The following is a 20,346-nucleotide window of genomic DNA, read 5'->3' as shown; positions in this document are numbered from 1 at the left end:
ACCAAACATGCTACAATGTGTCACCTCGTAGCGTGAACTGGAAAAAAGTCTCCGATGAAAATGTTAGGGAATACAAAAGGCTAGTAGATATTATAATGAAGGATCACCATATTGACTCAACAGTAGTAACAGCATCAACCAAGCCGTTAAAAGTGTTGTTGACATACTAAATAATGCTTCGTCTTCTGCTCTCCCTAGTAGAAGGTATCGACATTATCTAAAGCCGTACTGGAAAGATTACAATGTAAAGTCTCTACATAATACTATGAGACATTTGCGAGCAATCTGGATAAACGAAGGGCGACCAAGAGGTTTTCAATTCGTTTCATATCGGAACTATAAAAATGCTGAAAACGATGTTTCGTACTGAACTTGTTAAAGCACGTGAAGAGTATGAGCGCAAGCAGTTCAAAAACTTGAAGAGTACTATATTGACATCGGAACGTTTCACCAGGCCGTCAGAACAAAGAGGAAGCTGTCTAACAATAGCAATGTCACATCACATGAACTTCGTGTTGACGGTAAAATTATACGCGACCCCGATGAAGTGAGGAATGCGTGGATGCAAAGATGCCGTGAATTAGCCAAACTAACATGTCAACCGCATTTTAGCAAAAGTTTCAAAGAATACGTAGAAGGAAGTGTTGAATCCATGCACACTGCTAGCTTCTCCAATGACGGCAATATTTGTAGCTACCCAGAACCACAATGTCTTAAAGATATGAAAAATGGAAAGGCTAGTGGTCACGACTCTATCGTGACGGAGCACATCAAATTCGCCAGTGACAGTCTGATAGATGCCATAGTCGACATATATAATGGGATGCTAAAGTTCGGAGTGTACCCAAGCCATTTCAAATTGGGTGTTGTCATAACTCTGTTCAAGGGTGGGAAAAGTGCGATCACTTGATATGAACAACTATAGGGACATAACACTTACATTGTGTACAGAAATTATTTGAAAAAATACTGTATAAACGTATCCTTTTATCCAGCAAAGGTACTATATTTCCTCACCCGTTACAGCAGGGCTTCCGCGAACAATGTGGTAGTATCACCGCTGCTTTTTTGCGGTGAAAGAATCGATCGCGTACTATCTTGAAAGAAATCAAAAGTTTTTGCCGCCTTTTGGAAAACCAGAAGGCGTTCAACAGTGTTTGGATCCGTGGGCTGATGTTTAAATTGTACCACCTTGGCATCAATGGCAAATGCTGGCGACTTTATACGACTCTTTCATTGATGAATTTTCTACTGTCTTGTACGACGGGAGGCGAAGTGATCAGTACCAAATCCTGCAAGGCGTCGGTCAAGGCCGAGTGCTGTCAGCGTGGTGCTTTTTGGTAATGATAGATGACCTCGCATTGCAACTTGACGTTGGGCATTCTGGTCTGCTGATAAGCAACATCCATATACCTTGTATATTGCAGGCTGATGACACGCTGGTTCTTGCTGCATCAATGCAGTTGCTACAAAATGAACTGGATATCGTTTACAAATACTCTTGTCAATGGAGATTTATATACAACTCCAATAAAAGCTCTTTGGTGGCATTTTCCGCTAGCCGATCGCGTGTAGGATCTCCCTCACGGACGTTAACTGTTGGAAATAAGGAAATACAGTGGACAACAACAAAAACCTATTCAGGTGTAGGATTTACCTCGAATCTCAATTCGACTTGTTCAATGATTGAAGCAGGTAAAAAGGGACGGAAATCACTAAACTCATTGGTAGGAATCGGAATGATCAAACTGGAAGGCATCCGTTAATTAGTGCAAACATTGTAAAACTTGTAGTATTACCAACTATGCTGTATGGCTGCGAATTATGGAACTCTTACACAAAAAATGCTATTCTAGAGTTAGAGAAAACACTAAGATACGCATGTAGACGATGTCTTGGTCTTCCAAAAACATCATCGACTTTGGCAACCACCCAATCACTTGGTATACCGTCAATATGTAACGCGATAGAAACACAGAAGTTAATGTTTTGGAACAAGTTATGCAACGGTAGCGTTTCATATATATGGAAGGCAATATTCCTTGTACGTCTCTTGGATGTCATATATGGCCCTTGCTATAACCTCCGAATAGGCTTCATACCTGACATACTTCAAATCTTTCAGAAGTTTGGAATAGTTTCCTTTGTGAACGATTTCATATTCAACGAGTACCTCTTGTTTATTTATAATAAAACATTTACATTCTAACATACTTGATTCTTTTGAAAGTAAGTCAAGGGAATTCATTTTTCATAGCATTCACAGTCAACCACTTCTGCATATTTTATTTTAAATAGTAATACTCTAAGTCTTGTATAGCCTGAAAGGAAATTCAGGATTTTGAATCATAAAAAATGGACGATAGCTTGCTACACAATACATCTTAACGGTTTTATCTTAGCAACTATTTGAAGTATACTACTGACACTGTCATGTGTCTCTCGCTTACTTCAGAGTTTATATAGTTTTAGATAGTTTGCCCTTTTGAACAGTACTCAGGGCAATGTCATACATTATCAAAACACTGATCGTTCATTTATCAAACGTGTAACATATAAAATATTAAGACTCTAAACATTTCTTTAAAGTTTGCCACCCAAAATAACACCCTTACCAATGGAGTAAGGCCAAAATGCTACCACATGTAGGATATCTGTTGTAAATTAGACATTTCACAAATATGAAAGGAAATCTTCCAAATGACAAACACTCTTGATGGTAAACGTTACAGAAAATTGAAGGTATCCAATTCATCGGATTGACATCAGCTATCGATTTTAGTTTCTCCACAAAATTGGAAAGTGAAAAAGTCGAACATTTAATAACGCTTGACACAACAGCGACGATTTTAATTCGGCATAATAAACTGTCCAGTCAACGGCTTTTTAATTGATGGCCTTTTTGTAAAATTGACATATGACGTCTTTGTCCACATATTTGAATTCATTTACTTTGAAAACAGCGTAATAACACATTTAATCCACGTCCTATTTCATACACTGCAAACTGCGATCGTCAAAACATTAAGAGGTCAAACATACGAAGGAAGTTAAAAAAAGGATTAAGAACAAACATATCGCAACCAATAGGCCTTTTCATATAATGGCGAAAAGCCCTAATGATATGAAATACAACAATATGTCTATTCACCAAATGATGAAAAACCGTAAATAGACGTAGCTCGTTATCATCACGGGCTTAAAGCGGAAAATAAGACATAACATTTAAGTCAAAGACCTCGGAGCTCACTGATACGCCAATGATCCGTGCGTTGATTGTTACACCGTTTCTTATCTTTGACATATCAAAAATTACACAAGATGTTTTTTCCTACACTTCTACAGAATGCAATGATTTAAGGTGCATTTTTCTCATATCATCCATTGTGTCAATGAAAACCAATTTTAACCCATTAATGGATATACATTATCATATCAAACTGCGTCAGTAATTTAGATATAGTCCAGCTTGTTAGTGTGACATTCCTACTGAGGATTGCAATAAGTATTTCTGTTACTGTCGCTATATTAGATATTCCTGCTTGCTAGAGTTGCTCTTATAAAGAGGAATATAATCACTACTTCTTTCGTTAACCCTGTTACAATAGGTGATTCTTCTTGATATTGCGGTTGTAATGTTTGAACATCTCTTCAACTAATGCAGTTGTGACGATCCAGTATATAACCTTTTCAAAATGTTTTTAATCAAGCACAGTACCAGCTGTCTTTAAGATACAATATTACCTTACAATTATCTGATAGACTAAATCCAAAATTATCGTCAAACCTTTTAGGAGTCTTAAAATTAATATCAAATCAAATTTAAATCCATGTAGGTATCTACCAATAGATGTAAGGTCTTTTGTTTTTTGTTTGTTTGATTGAGTGCTGTTTGCGTTTTACTCAGTTTTATTATAATACCTATAAAAATGAAAGACATCTATTCGCCTTTGATAGTTGATGGTACAGTTATTATTTGTTTGCTATTCTGTGTAACAATCATGATATACAAAGGAAATGTTGATGCCCATGAAAACAAAGTTACTTTTGATATGGAAGTATGGGCGATTCTAAAAGAGGTAAGACACATAAACAAAACATTGAGAGATTTTAATTTACATGACGTTATATGTCTAATTTCACCCATGGCAAATAGACGTCCTCACCTAAACGAGTAACTTGGAGAATTAACAAATATAACATATAACTTACCACTACAATTCCCCGTTTCCTGCTCACATGTATTTTTACAATTCACAGGACAGTCATCTTCACATGTAGTACCACGTCTTCCAGAAACACATCCTGAACAACACCAGAGAAATAACTGACATGAGAACAAAATGTTAACTTAAGCTCCAATGCGATGAAATAAGATTTTCATACCATGTCAATATAAAATACAGTATAAACATGTTCGACAAAATGACGAATATCAGCTCAGAGAATCAACAAAATAAAATTGATATCTCACCATTACAATTCCCGGTATACTGCTCACATGCATCCTTACAATTCACAGGACAGTCATCTTCACATGTAGGACCACGTTTTCCGGAAACGCATCCTGATTATATGAAATACATTCCATGAACTAATTCCTATTCAATTTAGTAATCTAGATAGAGTAACAACTTTCCTTTAAACTCTACCTTGTATTACAATTAGTTTAACAACTTTGTCAAAATTTGTTCTCATATTTTCAAGAAGACTTCAAAAAGTGCAATCGCATCAGATTAATGAAGAATCTAATACCTGAAAGATGTAAATTAAATGTTTTTATATATCTTTAATATTTTCTGATAAAGATGTGAGGTCTTTTGTTTTCTTCATTTGATTGTTTCTTTGATTGAGTGGTGTTTACTGAGATATTGGAAATATGCATGTATACGAACGAAGGATGTCCGTTTCAATAGGACATAATATTGATGATTCAGACAGGCAGGAACACACCGGAGGAAATACTGACATGAGTGCATAATCTTAATTCAAACTCAAATTAGAATAAATTATGACAAAATATACCGTAAACGGAAGTACATGGAGATCCATGACAGAGTTTAAAGTGAACAAGACCAGGTATTCCGGAAGAGGGAGCGACTCCTGCTTAATCGACGGTACTCGCCATGTAAGTTTTGGTCCGTCCAACTAAGGAGTGTTCCAAAATGACAACAAGGAACATGTATAGAAACGGAATCACTAGACACACTAACTAACACCAGACACGTCTTACTTAATATCGGAAAAGGGAACAAATATTCCCATTTCACGAAATCAACAAATTAAATATATGACTTACCATTACAATTCCCCGTATCCTGCTCACATGTATCCTTACAATTCACAGGACAGTCACCTTCACATGTAGTACCATGTTTTCCGGAAACGCATTCTGACAATACAAAATACTGACATGAGTGCATAAGTTTAACTCAAACTCATATACGAATAACCTAGGGTTAAATGTGCACGAAACACATTTGCATGGAGATTCATGAGTTCAAAGTGAACAAGACCAGATATTAGGGAAGGGGTAGCACCTATTGCTCAATCGACGATACTCGCCATGTATTTTTTTGTTAATCCAATAATGTTGTGTCACGTTCTCAAATGAGAATAAAACAAATTAATAACGGAATCACTAAACAAACTAACACCAGACATGTCTTACTTAATATCGGAAAAGGAAACAAATATTTTCCAATGAGCTTATTAAAACGATCGTAATCATTATCTCTCTGAACCTGGTGTTTTCAGTTGACGAAATATATCTATTTGATATTAAGTTCAAAACGAATTTCATTCTGTTGAATGTTAGAAATACCAATAATGCATCACCTTTTCTTGTTGTTTAAACATGCATACTTTTATCTAGATTAATTTGTATAGTAGTTCAGGAAATCAACAAATTAAATATATAATTTACCATTACAATTTCCTGTATCCTGTCCACAGGTATCCTTACAATTCACAGGACAGTCATCTTCACATTTGGTACCATGTTTTCTGGAAACGCATCCTGAAAATACAAAATACTGACATGAGTGCATAAGCTTAACTCAAACTCATATACGAATAACCTAGGGTTAAATATGCACGAAACAGATTTGCATGAAGATTCATGAGTTAAGAGTATCCTTACAATTCACAGGACAGTCCAGTGAAAAATACATTCAACCAAAGCTGTTTTCGGCATTTCAGTAATGCTAGAAAAAAAGAACGATATTCTTATGCCTGTTTATAGTTGAAAATCAAGCAAAATAGCTATATATCATTCCAAATTTGTGTGGGAAGAAGCTCATCTCTTCGATAATGCAAGTGGAAGACACTACTGAAAGACTTTTCGTTCCCGAGTACTTGACCTCCTTCTGCTCTATGTGAAATAGTTATGCGCCTAGTTCTATTTTTAGATTTTGACTTTCTTTCGACCAATTTTGATTTTCCTCAGTCACCATGTTTTTCCAAATCAAGGCATTAAGAATCACTGAGGAGTTCTAAAACTGCGAAAGAGCTGTATTATAGAGTTTATTGTATAATTTGACTTACATGTATGTCATTCTACATTTGTTTTGAAAGATGCTATAATCTTTGTTTCTTTTGATTGATAGTAATAATAAATATGATATCAAATGAAATTGCTCTTTTCATCGACAAATGCATTTCCGTCAGAACAAATAACTGATTGCTTTGCAAATTTTAGAGTTATGATAAGAAAATTGAACTAACAAATCGCATTTTATAAGTTTTGAAAGCAATGCTTTCTGAATTTTGATATAGGTGTGGCGACTTGAAATCAACTGAGGAGGATCAAACACGTCAAGCTTCAATATATCGTAAAAAGAAAAAAAAATCTCAATAAGATCGCTATGGTGACCATAAAGCTTCCCCGTAATTAATTTCACCAACCTTCATATTCTAAACCCTGTACTACGAGTTTTTAAGTTAGTTGACGACTTCTTCCGCAGAAATTGTGATAATGGAAACAAGCCCTTGAATATCCAATCAATAGCGACATGCATGTTGGAAATATTGCGATCAAGATATGAAAAAATCACAATAGGAAAATGGCAATTAACAATTCATCATACAGTTGGTGGACAGCTGTCAAAGTTGGTTTCGTTGAAGGAAAAGATCGAGATAAGTAGCCGATTAGTCACAGCATTAGCTGCGAAGAGAAAAGTTGCAAAATGGTACTGAAGTAATTCGAGCAATAGGGTAAGAAGTGAGCACGGCCGAGAGAAGATGTGGAAACATTTAAAAAATTGGCATAGAATGAAAAAGCATGCCGTGATAGAGAGAATGAAAGTAGATCAGCAAAAGAGGGTTTTTTTCACACGAGTAAAATCATGAAAGTGAAATGTCAAAGATTTTAGATATGTATACTGAATAAAGTTCAAACTGTTATATTCTTTATCAAATTCCGAGTTGCAGCAAACTTATTTTTACAGTCTTTATCATTGCTTTCGATTTATCTCTATATATGTATAATGTATGTCAATTACATACGAAAACAAAACCCAGTGTCCTTCTCACAAATAGAGTCTCCACAGTTCACGGGACAAATATTGTTGCAGTTAATGCCATAATTCCCCGGAAAGCAATCTGGAAAGAGAATGAAATGTACCATGAACACAGCATGCAAGCGAAAGGTGTTTTATTTGGTAATACTATATATGTTGTACTGTTAATGAGCACTATATGAAGCCATATCAAATTAAAGTAAATGTACAGTTCGAATTCGTACTGCTTTATTTCTGTACATATTACCAAACATATATAATAAATGAATAATTAGATAATTAGGTAATAACGTAACTACAGATCATCAAAATTAAAAACTTCAAACTAACGAAAAATGTCATCCGACAGTTTTAGATTTGATCCAAATAGCATATCATACTTGTTGCGTTGATTAAGGTAAAAAATTGGAATATTTTCTGTTGCGGAGAAAGTGATCGTGTAATTCTAGGGCTTATATCTTGAAGTAGAAAACCATTTAATGAAGACTGGATTGTCATGTCATTCATAATGGTGATTAGGGCTGTTAACAGATGCATTGAATTTGTGGGCATTTTTTCATATTCAAGTAAACGAATTTGGCCTTGTAAATAGTATACCCGAAATTGAGCGCAATATGCAAGCGAGAAAAATATATCCTTTTTGTTATTAATCAATAAAAAATATCTACAGCTGAGCAAAATGTCATGATTATTTTCAAACACAGAAATTATATGATGTTTTTTCTCTTTTATACAATCTAGGAAAATACAACTGAGAGACACTGCTTGTAGAATACTCGTCTCCGATCTTTATGTATTCTATTCCTTCTAATAATGACACAATTCAAAATATACCTGTGTACTTGACGTTCTTTTAAACTGAACAGATATATCAAATTTATCAAATTTAATGAATAATGGGGCTATGACACCTCTAGGTTTTGGTCCTTATTTCAATCACTTCGGATGTTCTTGTATCATCTCATAGATTAAACATTTAGCCTCTTAGCTTCACTGACGAGTCCTAGAAGGACAATTGAATGATAGAAAGTTTAGCTCATGCTTTGACTGTACTATATCTCTTCTAAATTTGTATTAAACAGCGGCATTCATCTGTGTATCTTTTATACAATCTAATCAAATAGAATAGAGAAGCTTATATACAGTCCAGTATAAAAACGGGAACAGTTTTCTTAGATAGACGTCGCATGAGAAAAATAGCATACTTTTAACCACACGTAAAGATCTTTGAACAACATAAAAAGTAAAATATCGGATACAAAACAAAGCACAATAGATGAAATATAGAACGCCAAACAATCGAAGAAAATGAATAGCCAAACCCACAAAAAAGTCATAGATTGAGCAATTCAGGAGCTCATGTAGAGGTTAAGAATTTAATGGAATGGAAAATACAATAAAATGCGTTATCTTTTAATTTAGTTTTTTAATTTTAGTACTTACACAAACAAGATCCGGTCGTAGGATTACAGTTGCCGCCATAACAATTGTCTGGACATAGATTCTCACAGTCTCCATCACCGTACCTCCCTACCTGACAGCCTGTTTCAGGATAAAACAAAACGTGTCGGTGTTTAATCAGTTTTAGCGATGTTTGTCTTTCAGAAAACCGCAGTCAATGATGTCCCTTTTCATTAAAAAATAATTCTAAGCCGACAGAAATAAAGAGGTTACATAATAAGTGTTGTTTGTATATGGTATGAGTTTCATCAGAGTGTTGTTATTTTCCAATAAAAGCACAAAAGGGGATGCCAGCTTTAGCGATATGTAAGTACATACCATAAACTGTATTCACGGTTTGGTCTGACTTGTGTCTACCACAATAAAAGAGCTATTGCGATGAATACAATGGATATCAGTAGGGGCGTAATGGTATGAGCTGTATGGAAATAAAACTGATAAATATGTAAAACTGACAACCTCATAGATGTTTGGAAATGTATTGCTTATTTCAAATTAAATAACTGTTAAAATGGTTAATCTTCTACAAACCAATAAATTGTTTAAAATCGTTTCGTGTGTTTTAATTTCTGTGAGTACATGAAATGCTAGTTCGTCAACTTGTGTCAGCCAGCCAGCCAGCCAAACGTGTTTAATCCATATGTGGTTATTTGTTCTGTTTACACCTTACTTGCAATGATCAATTTGTGTCTTGAATGCTAAATTACTTCCACATGATATTGTACAAACCTTCAAACACCATTGATTAATTTTTTTTCGGTTATCTGTTCAATCGATCTCAGTCCGGAAGAACTGGGAGAAGTTATAACGGACATTTTATATATAGGTAATCTAGTCCTCGTATTCCGGCTAGATTATGATGTCGAAGACATTTCAATACACGTTTTCAACTTTTAGTTTTACGCTCAAACATGTTTGAAATCATATTTAAACAGATATGACTGAAAGTTTGTTTCACCTCAGACCAATGCAATTTTATCAATATTCAGGCAAGAAAAGACCTCCCTGACTTAATTCTCAAGTACGTAGAAATGTTCGATATTCTGATAATACAGCATCTATACACTCTAGACATCAACAACTACACTTTTAGTGTAACGTTCATCCATATATGATGTTTTAAACATGTAAATTCACTCCTATTTTAGTGTAAAATTTATGGTTACACCATTTCTGATGTAAAGTTAATCACAACAAAGAAAAGTGTATAGTATACCGACATTTGTGTTACTTCAATCCTAAATCGGTGTAAATGCGTTATCTAACACCGAAAGGGGATGACTTTACACCAGATTTTCACCTAAAAATGTTACTTTACACCTTAAAAGAGTGACTTTACACCAGGTTATCACCTAAAAGTGTTACTTTACACCTTAAAAGAGTGACTTTACACCAGGTTATCACCTAAAAGTGTTACTTTACACCGTTAGAGAGTGACTTTACACCAGAATCTCAACAACAAGTGTTACCCTTACATTGTGAGGGAATGCATTTACACCAAATCGATACCTTTAATGTTACCTAACACCGCATGGTTGCGGCATTACACTAAATTTTCACTTAAAAGTGTTACTTTATACAGTAAGGGAATGACATTTACATCAAATCAGTACTGAAACCTTTGTGGAGCGACGTTACACCAGATCGTCACCGAGAAGTGTTATCTTACACCGCACGGGGCGACGTTACACCAAATCGTCACCAATTGACATTACTGTTATCATAACCAGATTTTAAGCACCGACATGTTAAGTGTATTGTTGGCAAAGCAAGGGCAATCAGTATAATTCCAAAAGGAAAGAGGTATTGTATATCGATTTAAAAATTCATGTTCCTCATTCCCCATAAGCAAAACTTATATGTTTAGTGGAAATTTGATTGGCACTACCAAAATTGAGACTTCCTTGGTTCCTAATCTAGCTACACTGCATGTACATTCATTAATGTATGATTTGAAGTATGGTAAACTTTATGTAGTACTGCTTTCCCTTATTTTTAGCATCTATTGAATAGTGTACATGCAAGATTTTGATTGCCCTGCTTTAATGTTGCTTAATTGTTTGTCAATGTTCCTATGAATGTATACTTAGTTTTCTAACATTTAGATTTCATAATTTGACACCTTCACCACAAAATTAGGAGAATTAGAATCAAGGGTGTCCTATTTTCAGGAATATCTTTTCAGAACTGTAGCTTTTCAACTGTTAAGTGGAAGATGTTCGTTCTTGTTCTTACAAGAAAACTCTTGGTTTGAATAATGCTGTGCATTTTAAGAACCCACGAGAATCTGAAAACACGACATGACTTGATATAAGTGGTATTCAGGAGCTTTTGAATATCATGTGTTAAAATTATCCAACAAAATGGCTGCCCAGACTCCTTTCATTCTCCACATTTTTACTTTAAAATGTGTCTCATTGCTTTACATGTACATGAAAAATATACCTGGTACCTTATGTAATTACTGAACATTGTAAAATGATTGGTTACCTAATGTTTTGCACCCTAGAAATAAAGACCAGAGGTATTTGAGACAGATGACTTATTACAATTTTGTTGTGTTTAGATGGAAGAGGTTTTAATATATTGTGTAGTTGGTAATATTCACAGAGGATTTAATTTCTCTCTGTTTGCGTCTGTTAAAGGTAGCACGTAATTAAATACCCCTTAAACTTTTTTCATACTTATCATTTGCCTGAATACTGTGGTACTCATTCATACACAAGCGCAAAAAAAAAAAAAAAAAAAAATACCACCGCAAACGTGTATACCCAAAATAGAGATGACCTGAAATAAAAATAATTGATAAAGCATGAAGTTTACAATGGTTATAAATAAAGGTTACCCTAGTTGGAGTTTAAGTAACACTGATTAAGGATAAAGGTACCACCGGTAAAGGATGAACGTAATACTGATAAAGGATGAAGGTAATATTGATAAAGGATGAAGGTAATACTGATCAAGGATGAAGGTAACACTGATAAAGGATGAAGGTAACACTGATAAAGGATGAAGGTAACACCGGTAAAGGATGAAGGTAACACTGATAAAGGATGAAGGTAACACCGTTAATCAAGGATGAAGGTAAAACCGGTAAAGGATGAAGGTAACACTGATAAAGGATGAAGGTAATACTGATAAAGGATGAAGGTAACACCGGTAAAGGATGAACGTAATACTGATGAAGGATGAAGGTAACACTGATAAAGGATGAAGGTAAACTCATAAAGGATGTAGGTAACACTGATAAAGGATGAAGGTAACACTGATAAAGGATGAACGTAATACTGTTAAAAGATGAAGGTAAAACCAGTGAAGGAGGAAGCTAACACTTATAAAGGATGAAGGTAACACCGATAAAGCACAAAAGTAACACTTGTACATAGAAGAAGGTTACACCAAAATAGGTCTAATATTCCCCAGAATTGTACAGTGTAAAGTGATTTATACAATAGCTGTAAACAGATACCTGACTTAAATAAGACTCAATCTAATTTCTTATGGCTATGAAAACTAAAACGTGTTTCTATCAGGTAATTGATGTATTTAAGGGGATACACAAAAACGTGTGACTTTTTAATGCCGCTTGGGTAAAAATATTTATCAAATGTGTCGAATCTTGCGATGTTGCTTCTTTTTTTAATGCATTATACTTTAAAGACGTAATATACAAATATCTTCAAATGATATTTGCATTGAAAATATGATGAAACCATCGTGCTTTGTGTCTTCTTGAGAGCGAACTGCGATTAATATCTACATAAGAGTCTCAACTTTACAAGTCGAATTTAGTCGTTGTTTGCACAGAAACAAGGAAGTAGAAGTTTGATGGTACAGTAATTTGATTTGACAGGTAAAAGGAAGCGGATGAAGGAAATATACATGAAGCAAAAATTCAATAAAATATGTTGATATGCATGTTCATCCTTTTAGATCAAGATCGAAAAACTGAGAAAATTTGACTAATCTTACACGTACCAGTCCTCGAAATTCCAATGGTTGCAATTGTTAAGAGCTGAGATCTCTACATGTGTCTACAGACCCAAACATACACATGTATATTTATGTTATATAACATGATTTATGTTTAATATATTTAACTTTGATAGATATTTCTAACATGCAGAAAACTTGTTTTCAGTAGATGATATTAAAGTCTTAGATGATTTATCCTAGATCTCCAGAGTAACCGAACAACATTTAATTACAACATTTTGTTCAATATTCTGACACATTTCAGTTGTTAGCATCATCCCGTTTTTAGAAAGCGACGTATTCTAGATTATGTCAAACGAGGTTATACCTACCAAACACCTGTACCTCGCATAACTCCAGAACAGCGTAATCAGAATACCATTCTTGCCTAGTGTTGTTTCTATAGTTGTAGACGGTGACATACTGGGCTACATACGGGCACTGATGTGTTACCACCAACTGTACATCAGTCTTTTCAATACTCTTATCCTCATAACAGAGGACACCTTGGGTCGGTGTGTCGGTGGTATTAGACAGGTAAAGATGATAACCCGCAAGTCTGCATTGAAAACCGTCTATAATAAAGATGAAAGTGTTATCATTTAATTCACAATTAAAATACATGCACAGTTGTATGTTGTGTTTGTACTACAGGTGTGATGACTTCAAAATCCAAAAACAGTGGATAAGTACAAATGTTAACATTATTTTAGTTCAGTAAACATAACCGGCTTTTGCAAGCACCTAGTATTTGCGTAGATAACCAGCGAAACTACCTGCCATGTACAATACAAGTGCAAAATTACTTTGATATGTTTATTTCATTATTTAAAATAAGAATTAACGCCAGTTTCGACTTGCATTAATCATGTCGATAGAGTTCTTTAAGGAATTAATAACTGACAGTAAAGCACACATGTCCGTTCCTGAAAATAATTGAACCATGTTGATAAATTCCCTTTTATCTATCTTTGAGTTAATTGGCAAACAGAATTGGATTAAAGATAAATCTAATCTGATGGAAGATAACTATATTCCTGTTATAGTTAACATTTTCACTAATAATAAATCAATACTTTAAACTGTATCTACAGCTACGTTCGAAGTACAGGCAAATAGTTGTATATCTATATTTTAAACTATATTTTATACCGGTCGTTCCCTGCTCGGTACTTATTGTGATTGTAAATGTTTTATTTGCTAGATAATAATTGAAGGGAACTGTGAGCCTTAAATAAACCAGTTTTTGCTTGATAACTTGAAAGTAAACCGATTTCTAATTATAACCATATTTTCAATAATAATGAATGGACACGTTAACAGCTGAAAGCGGTATAGCTGCACCAATGATATAATTTTACTCGGTTCTTAATATAATATATGATATTTCAAAATAAAAACGATTATGGCGAGTTAATTATTGAAGCTTTATTTTGAATAATGTTTATGTCCTTATTAGTGGTATGCCTGGTAAATACGTATCTTATTTCATCATACCATGTCTATGGGCATACCAGAAATGTTTGAATTAGTTTCTGGTAAACACAATATAGGGGAGGTAATTTGTCTATAGATGTCAGTTGCTCGTGTGATCGTTGTGTTCACTGTATTATAAATCAAATATAGACATTTGTCAACACAACGGATATAGCTTATGTAAGTTTTAGCCTGTTCATGAATACCTCGTTTTTTTTTTGTTATTATCAGTATTGTATTTGGTGAATGTGTGGCCTGTTTTGGATTGGTAACGGAAACAATATGTCTTGTTAATATGTGTGTTGTTATGTCTGTGCATTAGCACTAACTTGTTCGAATATGTGTCTTAATCACACGTATGTTCTGGTCAGTAATGTGCTTAATAAAATATTTGACTTTTCTTGTCTTTGAAACTGTCTGGTGATTATTTTTTCTCGTTTAATCATGTCTATTTCCGTTTCAGTAAAGTGTCCGATAAATATTTTTTTATCTGAAAACGACTCTGTCCTTGACAGATATGTGCTTAGTATATATGAAACTTGTGCATTCATATATATGCTGATTTCAGTAACATGTTTGGTAAACATGTATCGTGTTATTTGTTTGTCCTTCTCAGTAATGTGTTCTGGTCAATACATGTCTTGATTAATTATGTCTTTTTCCATGTCAGTAGTGTGACTGATTTATGTGTCTTGTTATGTCTTTGTATTTATCTATAAAGTATCTGCTACACTTATGTCATGTTTAACACTAAGTCTGTTCTTGAGATGCACGTATTTATTGAATATGTGTCTTGTTTGATGATGTTTTATCATTATCAGTAATGTGTATGGTAAATGCGTGGCTTGTTTAAGCTTATGTATGTCCTGGTCAGTACTGCAACTGGTAAATATGTGTGTATTGTATCGTAAAGGCAACAAGGACAATATATGGAGCTATATAAGTATTTTAATCAACTGTAAGTGTTTTGAAACTTTGACGTAACTGTATATCTGATGTATACGTTTTTAGTATAATTGTTGACTGATATACTCACCTCTGTAATAAATTTTGATTCTATCTACAGTCATTAACTCTCCAAGATCTACACGCCACCAGACTTCCTTGTGAGCTCTAGGTTTTGTATGTGTACAGCAGTTTGATCCAATATCTGTATCCAAACAGTTATCCACAACTTTACTGGCTGTCCATGTATTGCCACTATCGGAACTTTGCGAAGCATTCTTGAATAAAGCGAGATTACCTGCAACATTTTACGATCGATATGATTTGTACGATGAAACATGTATTCAGTGTCTTATATTATTTATCTTATTAGATGTTCCAAACATAGGAAACTTAAAGATCGCACAGTCAAGTACAACGTCTTTTGTGTGTACTCTTCAACAGTGCAAGTCCGTAAATAACTTGATACAACCTACTTTCAGATCTGCTGATGTGGAGGAAGTATTGTATCTTAAACAATTCAATAATGACACACCTGCGATCAGGTAAGTCAACAGGAAAGAGCAAACACATATATCACTTGGTAAGTTTCAACTCTCGGCGAAACCCTTGTCTGTTCTCCTATAGTTCCTAATTTCACTCCCTGCGGAACGGGTGTCATTAAATCTATTTATCATAACAATAAGCTAAAAAATAATTTATTTATTATTATTGATGCAAAGTAATACTTTCGTAATTCATATATGTAAATACATATATATCTAAAATACTTTTCTCTGTAGACATCAAATGTCAAAATCACATGCAATAAACGTATCATATGGTAATTGTACAACATTTCTACAATATAATACGTTATGTTCAATTCTACAAAGTACCCCCAAATACCAAGGCAAACAAGGTTTTACCCATACAGCAGTAATCTAGCTAAATTATCAAATCTATCACCGAAGTAAATCAGTCAAATTGCTATAATCAGTCTGTAAACAACTTTAAATCACCTACTTTCAGATCTGCTGGTTTGGAGGAAGATGAATAGGATCAGAAACACATCCCTGGTAAACACAGTTCTTGTAACAGTCATTATTAACAAAATGGCGATTTAACAGCAACAAGGAAGTGTAAACGTTATTGCTAGACGTGAATGTACTGTTCATATACACGCACATATGTTCATTGACAGAGAATCAAACCCCATGACTGTCAATAACGGCGTCTTTGTCTTCCTTACACTACCCATATTTTTGCCACGCTTTGGTGCACATATATAGTATTGACTATATATAGACATGAGTGTATGTGTGCACATAGCAAACAATCACTATTTCTGTGCCTCTAGTAATATATAATCTCTGTTTATTTTGTTTATAATTTCCCGTTATTCCTTTTAATATCATGCCAACTAAGGCCAGACAATAAAGCTGGAAGTTTCAATTAAATATGTTATTTTTAAAACTTTATCTGCTGGAAATAAACTCACGAGTTTGTTATGGTTTTCCTGGCTTACCATTACCTTACACGACGTATCACGATCATTAAATTCCCGAGAACGAAGGTTGAAACGGAAGTATTGAAAACAACATACATTGGTTAACCATCTTTCTATCTTAACTATAGACATATTTTGCGGGCTTAAATATCATGTTTCTAAAATCGGGCTTGCTGATTGTTCAGGTAATTGCATAAGCTTTTACAAATGTCTGACGATAATATCGTTTATTCCAAATAAATAAATTCGACTTCTGAGACATAAACATACATTTCAATGATATTTACCTATAATATTGAAACTGCAAAAATATCGTTCAGCAGATTACCGCGGTGTTTTATTTTATCTTCATTACAAATACATTAAAAATTAAGCAAACTCACGAAAATATGTTGTACAGAAGTTACACTATTGTATAATTCAATTCAGCGTGTCCTGTTTCCGTCATGTTATATTCCAGCTTGATGTAAACAAATAATAAGAAGAAAATACCAACAGATCAACGTAGTCATCATCCAATCTCAAATGCAATAAAACCCTTACTCAATCCAAGAAAGTAGTGCCACATTCTCAAATGAGAACAAGGTGTTCAACCACGGAACCAATATGCAAACTAACGAGCATCAAATACGCCCAGCCTCATATTGCACAATGAAATAGATTTTTTCTCACTGAAATCACTATGAAGACTGTAATCTGTGTTAAAAAATTGTCTATCAGTTGGTGACTTCTAGCAGGACAAAAATCGTGCGTATGGGAACAGGATCTTGTATATTGAATCATCTAAGACGTGTAAAGACCAGAGGTTGGGGATGCAGGAATGTTGATATCCAGAAATAAAAGTAGGATTTTAGCACCGCCGGAATGTCCTGTCGATACGTTAAATCTTCTTCCCATGGAAAAAGTATTCCACACCTCTCATGAAGATGACAGTGTAATTATCGAAACGTCACACATAAGTTTTGATTGGATGTGATATAAGAACGTTTACACTGCGTATAATTACCAGTTTGAAACAAATGTGTGACAATCTCAAGCAAAATTAGCTTAAACAAGACATTTATCAGAAATACGAAACAGCTGCTCAGGAACAAATGTTGAGAATGCAAGTAGCCGCAACATATGGAAATGTTACAATGAGTTTTAATGGAAACCGGTTTTCATATTGCTCCAAATATATAACATGACCTTCGTACAAGATTACGAAAATATTTCCTCTTTAAACGGGTTCAGTAAAAGTTTTTTATGTCTCCTCACGCGAATTTGATTTAAGTTTACTTGGTCATTTTCTTTGTTTTCCATCGATGAATCATAAATAAAGAGCTCATATTTACGTACATAGATAGTTCAAAGTAAGTAATATAGCAGTATAGCCTAGGAACAAATCTCATGTTTAGATGGATTGTATATCGACTTAACAATACACTCTGTTTTTTACAAGGCTGTATGAAGATAAATATAATTGAGTGTCAGTCTGTAAACAATCTTAAAGTACCTTATTTCAGACCTCCTGGTTTGGAGGAAGAGGAACAGAATAAAACGTCTCTGATATACATAGCTCCTGTAATAGTTATCATCAACATCTGGTCAAGCGTATGAATACAAATTCGGTGAGTCGTCCACCAAAACGTAATTCTGTTAGATATTCGATTGTAGTATTCACTTTCTGTGTTTCATTCGTCTATATGTAATTCCTACGTCAAATTGTAGTAAATGATACTTTATACTATACATTGATTCAGTCGATGTAGGAATTTATAAACCTAGACATCTCCCTGGTGAACAAAGCTGGCCGCCGGTCACCTTCGGTACCAATATACATTGTACTGACATATGCGCAGCTGTTTGACTTAAATAGGAAGACTAGGAAGCATAATCTTTGGGCCATAAACGGGAACCCGTGACTTAAGTTATTAGTAAAATGAGTCGTTTTGGGAACAAAGTATTAAAACAATCCTGTCGCTCATTTATACCTGAAATGTCCTTTGCAAACAACTACATCACGTATGAATACACAAGAAGAGTAAACATCTTGGTTTGTGTCTATTTTCAGGACACGGTCCGAATATCTGAATTGAAGTTCACTTGTATACAGGCCTTAAACCGCAGTTTTTACTATTTTGTCATCTATCAAATCTTAACGTAAAGTAACTCATAGTCTGCATTTAAGAAAGATAAAAGAAATGGTATCACCATAGTATTTCTATGAAGAAAGAAAAGAAATAAATACAAGCCTGCCATAGAAAAGTCAGGGAAACGAATCCATCAACTGACTTGACATTTCCTTTGTACAACAACTCGGAAGTTTAATTATAGTCATTATTGTGTTATTTTATCACGTCTGGCATAAATAAGTAAGAATTTTGTTTTAACTGACCTAAAACTTCCTTGTATACTTCAAGTGTACAACGACCCGGAAGTATACCTGTTCTTTGAGGGCACATAACGTTTTCTCAAGTGTTTGTTCAAAAGTATGAATATATATACTTCTCTGTACTGTAATCAAAAATGAATTGTGGTTGAACTGTATTTCAGATAAAAGGGTTTTGTTATTCCAACAAAAAACAACCAAACAGCATGTATATAAGATATTCAAAGGAAATCAGTTAGGTCTTTTTGGTCGTCCTTGCATTTCAAATCCGTTAAGAAAACCTCATAGAGATACAATTTCACTAATGTAAACAGTTAAACACTGGTATTTTTCACAGCTATGACAAGGTATACAGGTTTATAGACACGACCATTTCTAACAAATGAAGTTTATATCCTCTCGGCCAGTATTTTGACCGATTCAAACTTCATGCAACACGTTTTCATAACCATCTTTAAATGTTAATTCAGTATTTTAGTACATTGGTATGTAATAAGGGGTAAAGCAATTTCAAAACATGGTTATATGAAATCACCTTATGCCATTAAAGCGACAAAATATTAACAAAACACTACGAGAAAACGATATAAAACGTTCTATTTTCCAATATTAAAAAAAAAAAAAAAACAGTGCGGTCTTGATCTAATTCATAAATTACCGCTCGCACCCTGATGCTGCGCATGCGTATCAGCCTAAATATAAGCAATATGCAACAAATATGCAACTGCTACAAATTGTTACATGGAATCTCACTCTTTTTGTAGCACTAGTTTCACTTTTTCTCACTTTGACTCATTAAAGGCACTTGAGATTAGAGAAAAAATTACTGTCACGGAAAGTCTGGCATCAACTTCCTGGTCCAGTGAGTGTAAAATAATGATTTATTCTGCCAGTTGATACATTGAAAAACATATATTTTGTCGGGGGTCGATTTCAGACATCTGTGAAAAAAGAAACTAAAAAAAAAAAAAATAAAAAAAATGTTGACGATAAAAAAGTTGTTTATTTCTTCCTCCTGAACATAACAGCAACACATGTAGATACATATTGCTTTTCTTTTAAACACACGGAAAAGAAATGTTTTCTATGAATCTTTTATCGTGCTGTTT

General features: G+C 34.1%; 1 protein-coding gene across 1 annotated transcript; it reads right to left on the bottom strand.

Annotated features, from left to right (window-relative positions):
- Nucleotides 1-1,248: 1,248 nt before the first annotated feature.
- On the bottom strand, nt 1,249-16,461 carry LOC132563789 (multiple epidermal growth factor-like domains protein 6). The gene is made up of 10 exons (XM_060228540.1): nt 16,383-16,461; nt 15,469-15,675; nt 13,289-13,531; nt 8,964-9,062; nt 7,507-7,602; nt 5,927-6,019; nt 5,300-5,392; nt 4,475-4,567; nt 4,213-4,305; nt 1,249-1,466 (listed from the first exon to the last, which is right to left on the bottom strand). The coding sequence occupies exons 1-10, from the start codon at nt 16,459-16,461 to the stop codon at nt 1,249-1,251; spliced, it is 1,314 nt and encodes a 437-aa protein (XP_060084523.1).
- Nucleotides 16,462-20,346: the final 3,885 nt, after the last annotated feature.

This window comes from Ylistrum balloti, unplaced genomic scaffold, assembly GCF_031769215.1.
Source record: "Ylistrum balloti isolate Yb309-2 unplaced genomic scaffold, AGI_CSIRO_Ybal_v1 Utg371862, whole genome shotgun sequence".
Classification (NCBI taxonomy): domain Eukaryota; kingdom Metazoa; phylum Mollusca; class Bivalvia; order Pectinida; family Pectinidae; genus Ylistrum; species Ylistrum balloti.
This window is presented reverse-complemented; position numbering and strand designations above follow the sequence as displayed.

Excerpts from the sequence above, each read along its gene's own strand:
- LOC132563789 (XM_060228540.1), bottom strand. The coding sequence starts at position 16,461 with ATGACTGTTACAAGAACTGTGTTTACCAGGGATGTGTTTCTGATCCTA. Across the intron at positions 15,676-16,382 it reads CCAAACCAGCAGATCTGAAA|GTAATCTCGCTTTATTCAAG; the intron begins GTAGGTGATTTA and ends AAAATGTTGCAG. Across the intron at positions 1,467-4,212 it reads GGAAACGGGGAATTGTAGTG|CAACTGCATTGATGCAGCAA; the intron begins GTAAGTTATATG and ends TTCATTTTGTAG.